Source organism: Amblyraja radiata, chromosome 5 (genome assembly GCF_010909765.2).
Source record: "Amblyraja radiata isolate CabotCenter1 chromosome 5, sAmbRad1.1.pri, whole genome shotgun sequence".
Lineage (NCBI taxonomy): Eukaryota > Metazoa > Chordata > Chondrichthyes > Rajiformes > Rajidae > Amblyraja > Amblyraja radiata.
In genome coordinates this window covers 32802049-32822746 of record NC_045960.1, presented here as the reverse complement: position 1 = coordinate 32822746, position 20698 = coordinate 32802049, and the positions used below count along the sequence as shown (strand labels likewise).

The window sequence follows — 20698 nt, the reverse complement described above, 5'->3', positions numbered from 1 at the left end:
TATGCGTCAGCTTAAATTAATTTTTTTACTTTACTGTTCAGGAACACTTCAGTACATGGCACCTGAAATAATAGACAAAGGACCACGAGGTTATGGGAAACCTGCCGACATCTGGTCACTGGGGTGTACAATTATTGAGATGGCCACAGGGAAACCTCCATTTTACGAACTGGGGGAACCTCAGGCTGCGATGTTTAAGGTAAGCTGTTGGATTTATGAAGTGAAATGTAGGATAAGGAACGAATAGTCCAAACTTGTGCAAAGCAGAAATGTTGCTACGAGGTACACAGAAGATGCCAGAATCACAGAAGAGGCCACTCGATATTGGCAATGAGAATGAACAAGTTTATCCCCTCCAGCTCCAGCCTCCTTTCAGAACTAAACAAACTCACAACTGCACAATGGCGTACGGCAGAGTTGCTGCCTCACAGCGCCAGAGACCCGGATTCGATCCTTACTACGGGTGCTGTCTGTAGGGGGTTTCTATGTTCCCCTGTGACCGTGTGGGTTTTCTCTGGGTACTCCGGTTTCCTCGTACAATCCAAAGATGTACAGTTTTTAGGCTAATTAGCTTGGTAAAATTGTAAATTGTCCCTACTGTGTGTAGGATAGTGTTAGTGTGCGGGCATCGCTGGTCGGCGTGGACTTGGTGGGCCGAATGGCCTGTTTCCATGCTGTGTCACTAAATTAAACTAAACTAAACAGGGTGGCACAGTGGTACAGCGGTAGAACTGCTGTCTCACAGCGCCAGAGACCCTACTTCGATCCTGACCACGGGTGCTGTTTGTGTGGAGTTTGTACGTTCTCCCTGTGACCGTGTGGGTTTCTCCGGGTGCTCTGGTTTCCTCCCACATTCCAAAGACATGCAGGTTTGTAGGTTAATGGGCTTCTGTAAATTGTCCCTCATGTATAGGATGCGAAAATGAGATAACATAGAACTAGTCCGCATGGTCTGGCTGGACTGCAGGGCCTGTTCCACCTCTGCATCTCTAAGCTCGAAAGAAGTAAAAGGGATATTAGCCATTTAAATTATATATAAAAACCAAAGTCGCAGACGCTGGCAATAGGTAAAATGGTGAAACTATACCGGGAAAGTGTATTGTTTGTTTACTTTTCGTTACTTTTCGTTCAGGATGATGGCTGACCCACTGAGCTACTCCAGCAGACACTGCCTGACCTACTGAGCTACTCCAGCAGATGCTGCTTGACTCCAGTACTGCTTTTGTAAACCAGCATCTGCAGTTCCTTGTTTCTTCACAAGTTCGGTACTTTACTGGCATCTGCCTGGAGTCCCTCTAGTTTTGCTTGTGCTTGCTATTCTGTGGCCTGGCAGCAGCTATTCCTATTAGTGTAGCTCACAGCACCCCTCTCCGTTTAAGATGTAGAAACAAGGAACTGCGGATGCTGGTTTACAAAAAAGGACACAAAGTGCTGGAGTAGCTCAGCAGGTCAAGCAGCATCTCTGGAGTACATAGATCGGTGATGCCGTGGGTTGGGATCCTCATTCAGACTCCATTTAATAGTGCTTGTGTTTCTCTCGAATTGTAGACAAACATTGTCAAGTAGCTGTCCCATGAGCAGCAATTTAACCTTGTGGAGGCACAAGAGACTGCACATGCTGGAATCTGTCACAAAGAAAAGAGGAGTCAGACAGAACTCAGCAGGTCAGGCAGTATCTGTGGAGGAAAATGAACAGTCAACGTTTTGGGTCGAGATCCTTCATCTAAACCTAATTATGCCCCACACCACCTCCCATCTCTTTATATACATTTGATCTTGATATAAGCTACTTTCCCTCTATTCTTTACTCTGGGTGAAGAACTGGGTAATGCATTGGTAACATTGATAAACACTTTCCAGTGGCCCATTCACCTACTAGTTTTGATGTCTTTCCACTGACTTCCATCAATCATCAGGTTTAGTTAAGTTTAGAGATACAGCGCGGAAACAGGCCTTTCTGCCCACCGGGTCTGCGCCGACCAGCGATCCCCACATATTAACATAATGCTTCACACTCTAGGGACATTTTTTACATTTACCAAGTCAATTAACCTACAAACCTGTATGTCTTTGGAGTGTGGGAGGAAACCGAAGATCTCTGAGAAAACCCACGCCAAGCGTCATGGGGAGAACATACAAACTCCGTACAGATAGCACCCATAGTCGGCATCGAACCCGGGCCTCTGGTGCTGCAAGCGCTGTAAGGCAGCAACTCTACCGCTACTGTGCAGCCCTTCAACATAAAGGTCTCCAACATATGTTTTCCGGAAAACAAGAAGAAATTGCTTCCATCTTGCATGCCGTTATTTTATAACTCGCTTTTCTTTTCTGTAGGTTGGAATGTTTAAAATTCATCCAGAGATTCCACAATCCATGTCACCGGAAGCCAAAGAATTCATTCTTCGTTGCTTTGAACCAGAACCAGATGCGCGTGCTACTGCTGCAGAGTTGCTATCAGATGCATTCCTGAAGGTCTCCAGCAAGAAGAGAAAGACCGCATTAAAACAACAAGGTAAACAAATCAGAAACACCAGGCTAATGTTGTCGTACCATTCTCACAGTTCAGATTGTAAACTTGCTTTTTTTTTTCAAACCTTCTTTTCGTAAGATGTGGAAATAAGGGGTGGAAAGCTCAGTAGTGCAGCGGTAGTTGCTGCCTTACAGCTCCAGAGACCGGGTTTGATCCTGACTACAGGTGCTATTTGTACGGAGTTTGTACGTTCTTCTTGTGACCGAGTGGATTTTCTCTGGGTGCTGCTGTTTCCTCCCACGCTCCAAAGACATACAGTTTTGTAGGTTAATTGGCTTTGATAAGATTGTGCAGGACAATGTTGGTGTACGCAGTAATCTCTGGTCGGCTCAGACTTGGTGAGGCAAAAGGTCTTGTTTTCACAAAGTATCTCTAAAGCCTAAAGTCTAAAAAGAAGTGGTTGCAAGTAAGTGGTGCCCCTACTGGGAAAGTAGGAGAACATAGAACTTGGTTTATTTAACTTGATTTATTCTGTGTACACTTCTATTTTCAGTCTGCAAGAAGCCCTTAATTAATTTGGATGTATTCTCAGTACAAGCTGTCCTCTAGATTCAGAAGTTATGCAAAATGTTACTTGGGGCGTGTGGAATGAAACATCCTGTTCCTCAATATGAACACCGTTACTTCCATTGACATTATAAAGCACATTGCCATTTCTGATTTTTTTTTGGCTTTTTTTAAAGAGATGCCAAGTGAGGTCATTTTTGCCAGAACCATCTCACTGATTTGTCTGCTGTGAAAAATGCACCCTTTACTAACAAAAAATTGTTTTAATTTGTTTGTCATTGTGAATGTTTTAGCCCATGAAATCAATGGTTCAATTGTTCCTTTATTGTGACGTGTAGCAGGTACAGTCAGAGTCTTCCAGTGGGGAAACCGGCCCAACCTGCCCACACCAGTCAACATGTCCCATCTATAATCCTACCTGCCTGTGTTTGGGAACTAAGGGTGAACCATTGGGGCAAAAAAAGTTACTTTATAACTTTGGCAGTGCCTTCTACGTATGCCTAGGTGTGCAAAACAAAGCATCTCGCTGTGACTTGTCATGGGTGACAATAAAAGTATTTAATCTCATGTAAAAGTATTTCTCATCAGGTTGGAGTTGTGTCATCCCAGAACATGAAGAATGGAGCCGATTATTACTAAACACCAGGAGACATGGGGGCAGTTAAAATACATTGAGAGTCATTGAACGTTTTAAAGGGCAGCAGCATAAATATGAACATGTGTGGCTTCTCTTAGCATCTCCTGAGATTCTATTTTCTTACTGCTCCATTTATTTCCAACACAGATTATCTTCGCAGCATCTCCCTTCCAGTTCCAGTTGTTGTGGAGGAATTGAGTAGCGGCAGTGAATTTGGCTCAGTTTCGCCAGACTCTGACATGAAGCAGGAACCTTTCTTGTTCAAAATGAGGGCAAAATCCTGCATTGAAAAGGAGAGCAAACCAACAAGACAATTGTTTCTCAGGTAAATACAATACCAGCTATTCTTACAAACCCATTTGGATTCACTTCAATGTTGCTGATCTTATTTGTCAGGAAGTGAGGATACAATTGTCTTTTCTCAAGATAATTTTTCTTTTTATTCTTAGGTTCTGTTGTTTTCACTACAGTTTTTGTAAGCTAAATGTATCATGTACGTGCACTAACATTTGTATTATATATATGAATAACTGTGGACAAAAAATTCACGCAGTTTTGGTAGAACCCTATATTTTGTATGCAGCCCAGCTGCACGGTTCTGCACGGCAGTAGTGCAGGGACCACACAGTGGCACAGCGGTAGAGTTGCAGCCCTACAGCGCCAGAGACCCGGGTTCGATCCTGACTGCGGGTGCTTATCTGTACAGATATTATACGTTCTCCTCGTGACCTGCGTGGGTTTTCTCCGGATGCTCAGGTTTCCTCTCACACTACCAGGTTTGTAGGTTAATTGGCTTAGTATAATTGTAAATTGTCCCTAGTGTGTGTAGGATAGTGTTAATGCTGGTCGGCATGGACTTGGTGGGCTGAAGGGCCTGTTTCCACGCTGTATCTCTAAACTAAACTAAAGCTAATGTTACAATTTATTGAGGAGAAGGAAGTGGAGAGTCATTCAGTGATGTAATTTTCTGTAACTCAACCTCCTTTGTTCACCTTGTTCCATGTGCACTCTGACCTTATTCATCAGTTGAGTCTGTGTTCGTTGATCTCATTTGCCTATTTCCTAATGCTCACTGACATCATTCGCCTTTTGCTTCTGTGTTCTCTCTGTCTCGAAGGGAGCATAAAAAGTCAGTATGAAGCATTGCATACTCTCTAGAGGAGCAATTTTATGTTTGGCTGGTTTAAATGGTTTAACCTGCGACTCTCTGTCGCTGGGTGTTATAAATTGCATTCTTAAATAATTTATTTCTTGCGCAAAGCACAAAAGTGCTGGAGCAATTCAGCGGGTCAGGCAGCATCTCTGGAGAACATGGATAGATGACGTTTCGGGTCGGGACTGAAGAAGGGTTCTCCAGTGATGCTGCCTCACCTGCTGAGTTACTCCAACACCTTGTGTTAATTAATCCATGTTTTCTGAATAAATTGGAATTAAAATCTTTCATTTGAAGTAAAACAAATCATTTTAAATTATCTCTGATTTCCATTTCAGTGCTGAGTGATAGATAAACAGTAGGCAAAGGTGACTAATTTAATTCACAGTTTATATTAGAGGTTGGATTAATAAACTAACAATTCAGACTCGTGGGCTAATAAATTAAATATCTGAATTCAGATCCCACCAGAACAGTTGTGGAATTTAAATTCAGTTAATAATCAGGAATTTGGGATAGCATCAACAACTATCCTTATCAAGGGTGACCATGAAAACCACTGGAGTTAAACTGATTACTATAGTTTAGCGAATACGTCACGGAAACAGGCCCTTCAGCCCACGGAGTCCGTGACGTGTAGCGATCTACACACACTAACGCTATCCTACACACATTAGGGACAATTTACAATTGTACCAAGCCAATTAACCTACAAACCTGTATGCCTCACAGCGCCAGAGATCCAGGTTTGATCCTGACCTAGGTTGCTGTCTGTGTGAATTTTTTACATTCTCCCTGTGTGACCGCATGGGTATTCTCCGGGTGGTCCGGTTTTCTCCCACATCCCAAGGATGTGCAGCTCTGTCGGTTAACTGGCCCCTAATTTGTAGCGAATGGGATAACATGGAACTAATGTGAACGGGTGGTCGCGTGGACTCGGTGGACCGAAGGGACTGTTTTTTCATGCTGTTACTCTAAACTAAACCAAACTGAAATCCATTCTAGTCACTAAAAGGAGCATAATGCATCATTATTTATTTCTTAACGTAAAATAATAAATTGTACAAGAAGCAAGTGAGTTTGTGCCTTCTGCTGATCCAGTGTGAGGGAAATGAATGCTGCTGGTACTGCTCTATTGCCAGTCTACGAACTCAGCTGAACTTGTCAGCCGGCCTTATTTAAATGTCGACAGTGTTCTGTAGGCACTTAATGGGCAGTCGACTGGAAGTCGCCAACCTGGGAAGCCAATAGGTTAGCACTGTTCAGCAGACAGCTGATTATTTTTCTTTTTCGGTGTCTCCAGAAAGAGCATTGAAAATTGGCAGGAGACATTTATGAGCTTGTTGGAATTGGTCCTTTTAACTTGAATTCTTGTTTCCAAGTTTTCATGATGCAGGAATTAATTTCTTGGCTAATGCTGAGACTTGGCATTGCTCTCAGTAAATTGTTGATATTTTTTCAGTCTATGAGATCCTGTAATTGGAGGGCTAGAGAGGAATTACTGTGCAGACTGAAAACAGCAGGAGCTGTGTATTGGCGCACACTATACATTCTCAGCTGGATGATGAATGCTGACAATTTCTGTAGGGACCAGGGTGCCGGGAAGCAGTTGGCAGAGGCCAAACACATCATTAACTCTTGAATTATGTTTTGATTACAAATATCCACCATGCAGAAAGTTCCCATGAGTGAGGTCTGTCAAGAGCATTTCATATCAAGTTTCATGCGATGATTTTTGCTTTTTATGCTGGTGTCTTCCCGTTTCTTCAAACTGGTTATCTTTATTTGTTTCCACCTGCAGTATCCCCGATGACCATTTTGAAGATCACAGTGCACCACCGTCTCCTGAGGAGAAGGACGCCGGGTTCTTCATGCTGAAGAAAGACAGCGAGAGGAGAGCCACTTTACACCGGATACTCTCAGAGGACCAGGACAAAGTTGTGAGGAACCTGCTTGAATCTCTGATGCAGGTAAACACCCATTTCCATGAACTACGGAGAAAGCTTTATATTTCAAATTATTTTCACCCTAAAACTTGGATATTCCATGCCAAAAGTTAGGGGGGGAAAATCAGATACATAATTATAGCTCCATCCACTTCGTACACCAATCAAAAAAAATACACACACAAAGTGCTGGAGTAACTCAGTGGGTCAGGCGGCATCTTGGGAAACATGGAAAGGCAATGTTTTGGGTCAGAACCCTTCTTCAATCTCACTCCCACCACCCTTCTTCACACTTCTTACTCCCACCACCCTTCCCTGTACCCCTTTGGAAGTTCCGTTGGCAATGGTAATTAATGTATTACTTTATCCCCACACAAAATCAGCCAGGGTCATTGAGAAGTGTGTAGAGGATTATGTCAAAAATTGTTTCAATATCCCTAATCTTTTCGGGGGAATAGACTGGCTGGTCTGTTTTTTTTAACATATGTTGACCCTTCACTTCAAGCTAAAAGAGTTGTCACCTCCACTTTAGAAGATTTTTCACGATTCTCCAAACTAAAAGTTTTGTCACGAATCTCCAAACTACTTTTTTACCCCATCAAATATCATCGTAACCCATTCCTTGAATTTTCGCATGCCATTCTCATTGGATGCATGATGATCATGCTTCCAGCAAGAAACTCTGTGGAGAACATATCTCCAATCGGAATAAATTGGAAGCTGACTGATTTTCGTAGTGGTGAAACATGATATTTTGTTTAAATCATGAATATCTTGAGCTCTTTTGCTGGAAGTTTTATTCAGGTAACGAAAACTAAAGGAAAGATAGACTATTTCAGATCACAGTCCTCTTACTCAAGAGCAGCAATGTCTCTAAAGCCCTATTAAGTGGCCAAGAGTATTGTAGGATAAAAAGAAACACATGTTGGAAAAATATGCAGATAATTAAAACTTAACACTCTAAGAACATGTAAGAACTATAACAATATAACAACTTAAAGGAATAAAAGGAACCCTATTTCTAAAATACTGACAATACCCTTCTGTGGAAAAAGACACAGAGTTAATGTTTCAGTTTGAAGGCCGTTTGTCAGAACCCTATTTTATTAATGGTGAGATTGTGGAACCTAAACATTTAATAGGACCCTGATTGTATTATCTGATTCTTTGGATAGCATGCAAAACAAAGCTTTTCATTGTACCTCAGCAAACGTGACAATAATAAACCTAAACCTAAGATGGCGGAGCAGGCTTGAGGGGTCCAGGAGCCTATCACTCCACCATTTCCATAGGAGCAAGAGTAGGTCATTCGGTGCATGAACCTGCTCCTCCATTCTATAGGATTTTTAGCTGATCTTCTTTCTCAAAACCATTTTCTTGTCCTCAGCCCGAGGAAGCATCTTTCCCACTTCCACCTTGTCAAACACTGTCAGAATTGCATACTTTTCAGAGATCAACTTCCATTCTTCAAAACTAGGGAAGAGAGGCTTAACCTACTCTATATCTGCTCATATGACAAACCTGCCATTCCAGGAATTAGTCTGGTGAACGTTTATATGCACAAAAGGCATAGACAGCAGTTCGCTGATGTGTTATTTTAAGAACTGACATTCCTAATGAATTCTGTCCAAGTAATGTTCCTGAGAGTTGAATATTAGACAAGAGCTGGGAACTTTGCCAGGTCATCACACGCGGGACATCAATATCACTGCTGTTCCATATGTTTGTCGTATGCTTCTAATTCAAACAGGATAAACTGATAGCAACAGTGCTTGTAGTGGAATAACAACTGTAATAAAAACCATTATACAATGGGCCACGGTCACTTCATACTCTCTTTTGTTATTTCTTAACAGAACAGGTTAAGTTACCCTGAACACAAATCAATTGATCTCTGTTCCCATACAATAAATAAGTTTAGTTTAGTTTAGAGATACAGCATGGAAACAGGCCTTTCGACCCTTCGAGTCTGTGACAACCATCAATCCCCACACACTAACACAATCCGACACACACTAGGGACAATTTAACCAAGCCAATTTACCATAAAACCTGTACATCTTTTAAGTGTGGGAGGAAACCGAAGCCCCCCGAGAAAACCCTGCAGATCACGGGGAGAATGTACAAAATCCGTGGGCAGTGGTAGAGTTGCTGCCTTACAGTGCTTGCATCGCAGGAGACCCGGGTTTGATCCCGACCACGGTTACTGTCTGTGCGGAGTTTGTACGTTCTGCCCGTGACCACGTGGGTTTTCTCCGAGATCTTTGGTTTTCTCCCACACTCCAATGACGTACAGGTTTGTTGGTAAATTGGCTTGGTAAATGTAAAAAAATTGTCCCAAGTGTATGTAGGATAGTATTAATATGCAGGGATCGCTGGTCGGCGTGGACCCGGTTTGTACGAAGGGCCTGTTTCCGCACTGTATCTCTAAATTAAACTAAAGTAAACTCTGTACAGACAGCACCTGTTGTCAGGATAGAACCCGGGTGTTTGGCGCTGTAAGGCAGCAACTCTACCACTGCGTCATCATGCTGCCCTATTTATAACACCACTATTTGAAATCACCAAAAATTTGGAAGAAATTAATCTCTAATGGTTTTCTTTTTTACTCTCTGAGGGCAGTCGTTTTAACTACAACTTCTTCTCCACATTGAATGGTTTGATATATATTGTCATCATTGCCAACAGTGAGGAATTTATTTTATATTACCCCATTTGGAAGCACATTTGAGAATTATCTCAAAGTGAAAGCCAACCCTAAGGAGATGCCGGAGTAGGAAATGGTTTAACTCAGCTTGTATATATAGAGAAATTGTTATTTGTGGACCAAAAACAGTCAAGCTCTTCGCATACACCACAAAAACAAGGCCTGTGTAGTCTATCAGGTACAGTCTTTTCCCTGACTGGATAGTACGCATCAAAAAGCTTTACACTGTACTTCAGTGCATATGACATTAATAAATTAAACTTCACCCCAACTTGTCCATGCCAATCAGATGCGCCGGTATATCTCGAAACCTTTCCTATGCGTATTAAACTGGCCTGTTGTAAAAAAATATTGATTTTAAATCATCCATCACTGCAATTGTTGCTTCAGTTTTGCCTATAGCTGTCTGTACAATTTGATTATGCAAAGTATCCACCATAGATGCTGCCTCACCCGCTGAGTTTCTCCAGCATTTTTGTCTACCTTTGATTTTTCCAGCATCTGCAGTTCTTTCTTAAACATTAAATACTTTTACTCTCTGTTCAGCTTTCAGCCACGAGGTGCACCAAAATTCAACTCTGACTGTTTCACTGCCCCTTGAACTTTGGTGTCTTGTGTACACTTAGTCATCTTTGACTTTGCATAGCACCTCATCGTTTATAAGCATTGTAAGCAGCAGTGCCTTGGCATTGATCGTCAGGTCACCTTCCTTACAGATGCATACAAATAAACAAACGTGGTGTTGAGAGTAAAAGAAACAAATGACCCACTGACTCTGTTGCAAAATATCACAGTCCAACTGCGATAGATAATCCCCTTGCTTTCTCCCCACCAACATTCCCTGGATGACATGAGAAATTGAGACTGGTCAGGAAAAAGGAGGCATGGGGTCAGGTAAAGGCAGTTGGGATCAAGTGTACAGTGCATTCAGAAAGAACTCAGACACCTTCACTTTTTCCACATTTTGTTACGTTACAGCCATTCTAAAATTGATTAAATTCATTTTTTTTAATTATCAATCTACACAGAATACCCCATAATAAAAAAAGTGAAACAGGTGTTTAAACATTTTTGCAAAGTAATTAAAAATAAATAACTGAAATATTACATTTACATAAGTATTCAGACCCTTTATGCAGTACTTTGTTGAGGCACCTTGGGCAGCGATTACAGCCTCAAGTCTTCTTGGGTATGACGCTACAAGCTTGGCACATCTGTATTTGGGCAATTTCCATTCTTCTCTGCAGATCCTCTCAAGCTCTGTCTGGTTGGATGGGGAGCGTCGTTACACAGCTATTTTCAGGTCCCTCTAGAGATATTCGATCGGGTTCAAGTTCGGGCTCTGGCTGCGCCACTTAAGGACATTCGCAGGCTTATCATGAAACCACTCCTGCGTTGTCTTGGCTGTGTGCTTAGGGTCATTGTCCTTTTGGAAGGTAAACCTCCGCCCCAATCTGAGGTCGTAAACGCTTTGGAGCAGGTTTTCATCAAGGATCTCTCTGTACTTTGCTCCGTTCATCTTTCCCTCGATCCTGACTAGTCTCCTGCCACTGAAAAACATCCCCACAGCATGATGCTGCCACCACCATGCTTCACCATAGATATGGTATTGGCCAGGTGATGAGCGGTGCCTGGTTTCCTCCAGACGTGATACTTGGCATTCAGGCCAATGAATTCAATCTTGGTTTCATCAGACCAGAGAATCTTGTTTAGGTGCTTTTTGGCAAACTCCAAGCGGGCTGTCATGTGCCTTTTACCGAGGAATGCCTTCTGTCTGGCCACTACCATAAAGGCCTGATTGGTGGAGTGCTGCAGATATAATTGTCCTTCTGAAAGTTTCTCCCATCTCCACACAGGAACTCTGGAGCTCTGTCAGAGTGACCATCGGGTTCTTGGTCACCTCCCTGACCAAGACTCTTCTCCCCCGATTGCTCAGATTGTCCGGGCGGCCAGCTCTATGAAGAGTCCTGTTGTTTCCAAAGTTCTTCCATTAAAGAGCCAACTGTGGTCTTTGGGACCTACAATGCTGCAGAAATTGTTTTATACCCTTCCCCATATTTGTGTCAACACAATCCTGTCTCGGAGGTCTACGGACAATTCCTTCGTCTTCATGGCTTGGTTTTTGCTCTGACATGCGCTGTCAACTGCGGGACATTATATAGACAGGTGTGTGCCTTTCCAAATCATGTCCAATCAATTTAATTTACCACTGGTGGACTCCAATCAGTTGCAGAAACATTTCAAGGATAATCAATGGAAATAAGATGCACCGAAGCTCAATTTTGAATGTCATAGCATAGGATCTGAATACTTATGTAAATGTGATATTTCAGTTATTTATTTTTCATTACTTTGCAAACATTTCTAAACACCTGTTTTCGCCTTTATATAGTGAGGTATTGTGTGTAGATTGATGAAAAAAATAATAATTTAATCCATTTTAGAATAAGGCTGTAACGTAACAAAATGTGGAAAACGTGAAGAGGTCTGAATACTTTCAGAATGCAATGTATTCCTGGAGAAGTTTGGCGGATTAAGGAGCACAATTTAGAAAGAAATCCGGAGGCTAAAAAGGGGACAAATAAGCTTATAAGTACATAAGGGAATAAGGATAATTAGAGAGAGAATAGGGCCTCTCAGGAGTCAAAGTAGTTGCCCATGTGTGGAATTGCAGGAGACGAGCAAGGTCCTCAATAAATATTTCTTCTCTGTTTTTACCGTGAAGACTAGGGAACTTGAGAAAGTTAATGGAGATGTCTTGAGGGGACAGTCCATGTAACAGTCGAGGATGTGCTGTATGTCCTAAGATGTGTGAATGTAAATGGATCTCCAGGGTCTGATCAGATCTAATTGAGGACACTGGGAAGCTTGGGAAGAAATTGCGGGAGCCCTTGCTGAAATATATAAATAATCCTGAGACATGGCGGAAGATTGGTGGATGGCTAATGTTGTACCTCTATTTTAGATGGGCAGCAAAGAAAAACATAGAAATTATAGATTGGTACGGCTAACATCTGGGAAAATTACTGGAGAGGATTCTGAGGGAGATGTACAAACTTGCATTTGGATAGGGAAGGGTTTATTAGGTATAGTCAGTTGGCTTTTGTATGTGGGATGTCATGTCTCACAAATGTATTTGAGTTTTCAAAGAAGTAACCAAGAGGGTTGACCATGTCAGGGTGATAGATGTAGTCTATATGGATTTGAGCAAAGCCTTTGATAAAGCTCCACATGGCAGGCTTCTCTGAAAGAAGGGTTTTGGCCCGAAACGTTGCCTATTTCCTTCGCTCCATTGATGCTGCTGCACCCACTGTGTTTCTCCAGCATTTTTGTGTACCTTTGATTTTCCAGCATCTGCAGTTCCTTCTTAAATTCTCTGAAAGGTTAATTGCTTGGGATCCTGAGAGAGATAGCTAACTGGATACAGAATTGGCTTCAGGGAGGGAAACAAAGATTGTGGTAGAAGGTCTGGAGGCCTGTGACTGGTGATGTGTCTCAGGGCCGAGGAATGGCAAATTGAGTTAAATTTGCATAGGTGTGAGCTGTTGAATTTTGGGAAGTGGAACCACAGCAGGAACTTCACAGTGAATGGTAGAGCCCTGGAGAGTGCTACAAAGCAGAGAGACAGACCCAGGATTAGAAGTACATAGTTCCCTGAAAGTGCATTGTAGGTAGATAGGGTGATGAAGAATAATGCTGGCACCTTGGCCTTCATCTGTCAGGGTATTGAGTATAGAAGTTGGAACATTATGTTACAGTTGAACAAGACATTGGCAAGGCTACACAGACTATTGTGTTCAGTTTTGGTCACCATGCTGGAGGAAAGATGCCATTAAGCTGGGAAGGGTGCAGAGAAGATCTACGAGAATGTTGTCAGGACTCACGGACCTGAGCTGTGGGGAGAGGTTGGGCAGGCTAAGACTTTATTCAGTAGGAGCGCAGGAGGCTGAAGGGTGTTCTTCTAAAGGTGGAAAATATCATGCGAGGAATAGATAAGATGAATACAGAGTCTCTTCCCCAGGATAGTGGAATCAAGAACTAGAGGGCATAAGTTTAAGGTGAGAGGGGAAAGATTTAATAGGAATCTGAGGTGAGTTTTTTTATAGAACCTGAGGAGCAACTGGGTGTAAGGATCGATATGCCAGTGGAAGTAGCTGAGGCAGTTTTAAAAACAAAGTTAAAAGACATTGGACAGATACATAGATAGGAAAGGTTTAGAGGGATTTGGGACAAACATGGCAAAAGGCACTAGCTAGGATGGGGTATCATGGTCTGCATGGACGAGTTCAGCCCAAGAGCCTGTTTCTGTACTATATGACACTATGACTTAATCTCCCGGGAGAGATAAAACCAACCAAAACACTTTGCTGTTTCAGGAGGAAAATAAATCCAGGAAATACTTTTATAAAGCAAGTACATTTAGAACAATTTCCAGGTGAGCAGTGGCAGTAAGAAAAAATACCTATGCTCTACCAATATTCTGTAAAATGTATCATCCGACATAGCTAGGAACCTGCTCATCTCCATTCCAGAAAATTCATTTTCAGTGCTTGAGGGAAATAATAATTTTTGTAGAAATAAAGTAAATGACCTCCATTCTGTTTCAATGCTTACATATTTTGAATGTCTGGCCACACCCTTGCTCTTTTCTTTAGTTCTTTCCAAACAACATCTCAAGATAATCTACAAAACATTGTCCAATCCATCATTATCATATAAAAAACTCAAGCGAATATCCTCTGTCAAATATTTCTAAAATGAAAAAGCCCGTTTCTCCAAGCTGGTAAAGCTTCTTACGGACATTGAGTCGTCAGCTCTTCTCGGAAACCTTTTCCAAGAATGTCAATATAATTCAAAGAGTGAAACGATCAAAGTGTACTTGGTAATCTGGATGAAACCTAACTGAGATCTTATCTTAAGGACAATATTTTTCAATACATCCGAATATTTAATTGAAACTTAATGAGAAACAAAATAAAAGCAGGAATACGCCATAAAACCCATTGTTACGACTCCCGAATGCAAGTACTTCAAAGCCACGTAACACAAGTCAAAAACCAGGTTCAGGTTCAAAAAACAGTTTTAATAATTCATTTGAACACAAAACTCAAACCTGATATAAACAACCCAGTCAGGGATATGGATAAACCGACAAACAATTTAACAATGCTCCAGCCAACCACACCATGGGCCGTCGAACCGGAGATTCCAAAACTTGCCCAAAGAGATACAACCCTGAAACCAAAATACATGTAAACTCTAAGGTCAGCCCTTATCCGTCCCAATACAATATCTATCAACAAGGAATGGTGAAAATACACAAAGTTCTATGCCATGTGGTCAGGCTGCCTCGGCCCCCACCAACAGACTGCTTCAGTCAGAGTCCACGACGAAGAGCGAGAATTCTGGGAAGCTCTGGTCTTTATACTCCAGATGAGTCACCCGTCACCTGACGCAGCTGGGCCAATCGGGTACAGGAGCCTTTAACCCCTCGATTCCAGACTCACAGCCACGAGGCCTGTACTTGGGATAGAAACAGAGAGGTAAGTACATAGCATTCACCAGGGGGGGGGGGAAATGCCTAACACCCCCAGCCAAAGATACTGAATAAGTTTCTGAAAATGAACTAAAAAAAACACCACCAAATTTCAGCAACTATTCAGTAACACAGACATCACTGGCGCGACAATGCATCAGCCAATACATCATCCTTGCCACGGATATGCCAGTCAAATGAGACAACCGCAAGGGAAGCGTCTCCAAAGCCTCAGAGTTACTCAGCTTTCCCTGCGTTACTGCCACAGACAACCGTGCCTCCCCCACATCACCACCCGTGTCAGGGGGCAGCACCACTGCAGCCAAAACATGCTTAGAAGGACTTAGCTCCGACCCATCAACCTCCACAGGCTCCTTCCTGTCGAACCAGTCCTTCATCCTAGACTGAGCAGAGGCAAGATTACCCATTGCCAGTTCGCATGCCCTCCTCAGTCTAGAGCGAAAAGTACAGACGTGGTCTAAAATACTACGTTTTGTATCCTCCTGCAACCATTTCTCCTTCAGGACCCTCAACGGACCACGTACAGTATGCGCGAACACCAGGTCAGCAGGACTGAACCCTAAAGACTCCTGCACGACCTCACGCACCGCAAACATAACTAGATGAACCCCCTCATCCCAGTCTTTTTCAAACTCCAGGCAGTAAGTCCTCAACATAGATTTCAAAGTCTGGTGAAACCTCTCGAGAGCTCCCTGGCTCTCAGGATGATACGCACTGGAGTAACAATGCTTAATATCTAACTTGTTGCCCACTCTTGTCCGAGGTAGAGGGCCCACACAATCAACTAGAATCCGCTCAAACGGCTCACCGACCACAGGGATTGGATATAAAGGCGCAGGAACAATCGATTGGTTCGGCTTTCCTGCCACCTGGCAAATGTGACAACACCTGCAGTGCTGTTTCACGTCCTTTTTCAACCCTGGCCCAAAAAAATTCCGTAAGATGCGGTCATACGTCTTATTGACCCCCAAATGTCCACCCAGAGGACCATCATGAGCCAAACAGAGTATCTCGTCCCTATACCGACGAGGCATCACAATCTGATCAACCACGCTCCAATCATCATGCCCAGATATATCCAAGGGAGACCACTTTCGCATCAGTAAGCCATCCCTTAGAAAATACCCTTTTGCTGTGGAATCCATTTCCCCCTCAGGCACTGCGCAGTCGCACAGATCAGATAAACCTGGATCACTCTTTTGCTCCTCAACCAGCCGGTCACGTGACAGTGACACCGGCACATTTCCAGACACTATCCCATCTTGAGATGGAGAAACACCCTTCACAACACAGGATCTATCATCCTGATCCCCAAAAATGCTCTCACTCAGGTCCACCACATCCTCAAACTTCGCCTGGCTCTTAGCCATAGCCCTCGTGACAGCACAAGCAGCGAAGACCTTTGGATGCTGCATAGCCAATCTATCAGGACTCTGCACCATCGGAACAGCCGTCACCTCAGGAGTGACTAAAACTCTACCTCCTGCCAAGTCATTCCCCAAAATCACAGAAACTCCCCCACCGGGAAAACACGGCCGTAACCCAACAGTTACCCGGCCTGAAACCAACTCGGACTCGAGACGCACGGTATGCAAAGGCACTACCATGTCATCCATCCCGAATCCTACCACTGGGACACTTGACCCAACCGATGATTCCCCAGAAAACGGCAGTACACCATCCAATATAAAGGACTGAGTAGCACCAGTATCACGCAAGATGGATACTGGAACTCTATCACCCCCATCCTCTAGAGAAACAAAACCATTCATGATGAACGCAGAATAATTCCTACACTCATCAGACTCAGGCACCTCAGGTACGACAGGTGCCTTCTGTGCACCCACCAAAGCCACAGGCTTTGCATTTTTCTGCTTCAAAACGGGACACGACTTTAACATGTGCCCTCTCCTTCTACAATAGTAGCACACAGGACCTTCATCAGTCCTTACATTTCCGTCAACCTTATCAGCTCGGACCTCCCCCTGTATCAACGTGCTGCATTTTGCAGGCACAGAAACAGCTTTGACACTGACACCGGCGACACCACCACGATCAACCGGCCGTGCACCAATACTATAGGATCGCCCAACAAAATCAGATTTATGAGTCAATACATACTCATCTGCCAATACCGCAGCCTTAGACACCTCATTCACCTTCTGCTCATTAAGGTAAGTAGTAACCCTCTCAGGGAGACAGTTCTTAAAGTCTTCCATAATTATCAAGGCCCGCAGTAGCTCAAAATCCTTCACTCCTTGAGAAGCGCACCACCTGTCAAAAAGTGCCTCCTTCTCCCTAGCAAACTCCACATAAGTCTGACTATCAAACTTCCTAAAGCGCCGGAACTTCTGCCGGTACGCCTCTGGAACTAATTCATAAGCCCTTAGTACTGTAGACTTCACACACTCATAGTCCAGACCGCTTTCAACAGATAAAGACGAGTACACCTCCCGTGCTTTACCCACAAAGACACACTGCAATAGCAAGGTCCACACGTCCCTAGGCCACTTCAAGGACAAAGCCACCCGTTCAAACACTGTGAAATACTTGTCCACATCCTCCTCACGAAATGGGGGAACCAGGCGGATGTTCTTGCTCATATCAAACTCCCGTTCCCTAGAAGAAACCCGGGAATTATCTATTTCTTTTGCCCGCAGCCGAAATTCAGCCCTTTTGGTTTCCTCCTCAAGCTCAAGCCGTTTCATTTCAAGAGCATGCATGAGCTCTTTCTCTTTTAACAAAGAGGCAATTCTCTGTGACTCAAGCTCCATCTCCTTCAGTTTAATAATGGCCTCCATGTTCTGACCAGGCTGAACAGAAGGTGGGGGACTGTCTGTACCACCAGGCAAAACCCCAGCCTCCACCAACGCAGCCCACAACTCCGATTTAATGGAGTGTTTCTTTGAATGCTTGTCAATAGTCACGGCATAGTTCTCAGCCAGCAAAATCAAATGCTCTTTCGTACATCTATCAAACAACTCCCGACTAGGAGCCTCAACAAATTCTTTCACCTTAAATTCCATTTCTAAAGTAGCCCCAAAACACCAGCTAAAACCTGGGCACTAATGCTACCACAAACAGGGAAGAAAAAATTCCCTCTCAACACACAGACTTCCTCAGTCCAGAAGCCTACCAAAAATACCCCCTAAAAACGTCTAGGGTCCTCAAAACTTAGGACGAGCCCCCATTTTGTTACGACTCCCGAATGCAAGTACTTCAAAGCCACGTAACACAAGTCAAAAACCAGGTTCAGGTTCAAAAAACAGTTTTAATAATTCATTTGAACACAAAACTCAAACCTGATATAAACAACCCAGTCAGGGATATGGATAAACCGACAAACAATTTAACAATGCTCCAGCCAACCACACCATGGGCCGTCGAACCGGAGATTCCAAAACTTGCCCAAAGAGATACAACCCTGAAACCAAAATACATGTAAACTCTAAGGTCAGCCCTTATCCGTCCCAATACAATATCTATCAACAAGGAATGGTGAAAATACACAAAGTTCTATGCCATGTGGTCAGGCTGCCTCGGCCCCCACCAACAGACTGCTTCAGTCAGAGTCCACGACGAAGAGCGAGAATTCTGGGAAGCTCTGGTCTTTATACTCCAGATGAGTCACCCGTCACCTGACGCAGCTGGGCCAATCGGGTACAGGAGCCTTTAACCCCTCGATTCCAGACTCACAGCCACGAGGCCTGTACTTGGGATAGAAACAGAGAGGTAAGTACATAGCATTCACCAGGGGGGGGGGAAATGCCTAACACCCATCAAGCCCAATCCACTGTTCAATAAATTAATTAGCCCAACGTGATCAGTCTGAAGAAGGGTCTTCACCCGGAACGTCAACTACCCACGTTCTACGTAGATGCTGCCTGACCCGATGAGTTACTCCAGCACTTTGTGTCCTTTTGTGTACTAATCATCTGCAGTTTTTTTGTTTCTATACCTTGAGCCTTTCCCGTTTTGCTACCGATCCTCAAGAGGAACATTTGCTGTTGCTTTGCCTTACTGATGAGAAATCTCAACATATTCATATATTTTTCACCCAGGTCTTTTTCCAACAACAATCAAAAGCTTTGAACCCACTGTGGTATTACTTTGATGTTATGTTTGCTCTCATACATTTCCTGATATATTTGTTGTATGGCTTGTGCTACCTGCAGCCAAGTTCCCTCCATATGTCTGTACAAGATATATTCCATCCATAGAAATTCTGTTATTAACAAGATCAAACATGTACTTGAAGAATACTTAAATGTGTTTAGGCTGAAAGTCACTTGCTGTGGCTTACATATTAAGGTGCTTCATTGGACCCCAACACTAACAACACCTCTTGCACTTTATTCACAAAGTGCCATGGGGGTCAATATAGATTAACTGTCACTGGCATCATTGAGAGCTTAAAGGGCCTGTCCCACCAGCATGCCCTTTAGTGGTCGTTTGAGGCGTGTGGCCTCGCGGGGCCGGTCCCACTTCGATCGGCGGAGGCGTATGGAGTTGTGCGGGGCTGGTCCCGACATCGCGCGGGGCTCCGAAAATCTTGCACTGTCCGAAAATCCCACGCGACAACGGCCTGTTGGCCCGTAGCCGCATTGAGGCCGTACGCAGCGCCTCGATGGGCGTACGCAACGTCTCGACGTCATACGCAGCGTCTTGACGTCGTACGCAGCGTCTTGACGGAGTACGCCTTGCTTGATGACGTCACCGCCCGGCATGCCGTTGCGCGATGACGTCACCGCCCGACGCCGTGCGACATCCAAATTCAGTCGGCCCGCCTCCTGCCCAGCTGATTGGTGAGTTTGACGTAAATTACGTCAAGTGCGAACTTTGCGCGAACTTTGCGCGTACTTAGCGCGAACTTAGCACGAACTCCGCTTCCGTTTGGTCGCGCTAGACGCATGCAATCGCATGCTGGTGGGACAGGCCCTTAACACATTCTCAGTGCAAATGGTGGCTGCAATTAGTAGAACCTAGGAGCACAACATAAACTCTACCTTCCAGTATCTTAACATAATTTAATAGTTGGCTGTATGCTCCTGCTAGAAAATCTACAAATAAAATACCCTGCAAAATATCTTTCTAATCCTAGATTTGCCTTGTAATAAATGTCTTCAACCTTGAGTACATTTGTTTTGTGCTTTGCAAAATGCTTGATAAATGAAAACACAGCGTCATGTTTATGAGTTTCCAAAGGATACCAATGAAAAATCCACACAAGCGCAGAAATTATATTTGTCCACATGAATTACAAATCTTGAGTCCATAATCGCCCCACCTTCGTCATAACATTAAACCCACCACCATCACCATTCAAGGAGATACACCATGTACCCAAGCTTATGATGTTTAAGTATAGGATAGTAAGACCAAGGGATATGTAGTCCCAAAGGTACTGTATGTGGCATACAGATATTTAAATTAATTAAGATCATTGCTAAAAAGCATTGTAATGTGTCTGAAGAATGAACGATGCGATTATAATGAGTGAAGTCGTGCTTGAAAAGACGCCATCATTCAGCAATGTCTGAGTCAAAGATCAGAGGGCTCGGGTGGTGACAAGAATTAGCCATAACGTAGATAACTGAGGCACAAAATAATTAAAGAAAATAAAACCCGATAAACTTAGCGGGGTAGGTCCGAGTCACGTTC

At 43.5% G+C, this 20698-nt stretch overlaps 1 protein-coding gene across 1 annotated transcript in view; it reads left to right on the top strand.

Annotated features, from left to right (window-relative positions):
- Positions 1-20698, top strand: part of map3k5 (mitogen-activated protein kinase kinase kinase 5) — a 156474-nt gene that overhangs the window by 112845 nt on the left and 22931 nt on the right. Inside the window, exons 19-22 of the mRNA XM_033020971.1 lie at positions 42-199; positions 2335-2512; positions 3822-3999; positions 6629-6797. Coding sequence (XP_032876862.1) covers positions 42-199; positions 2335-2512; positions 3822-3999; positions 6629-6797 — 683 coding nt within the window. The remainder of the gene's footprint in view (positions 1-41; positions 200-2334; positions 2513-3821; positions 4000-6628; positions 6798-20698) is intronic.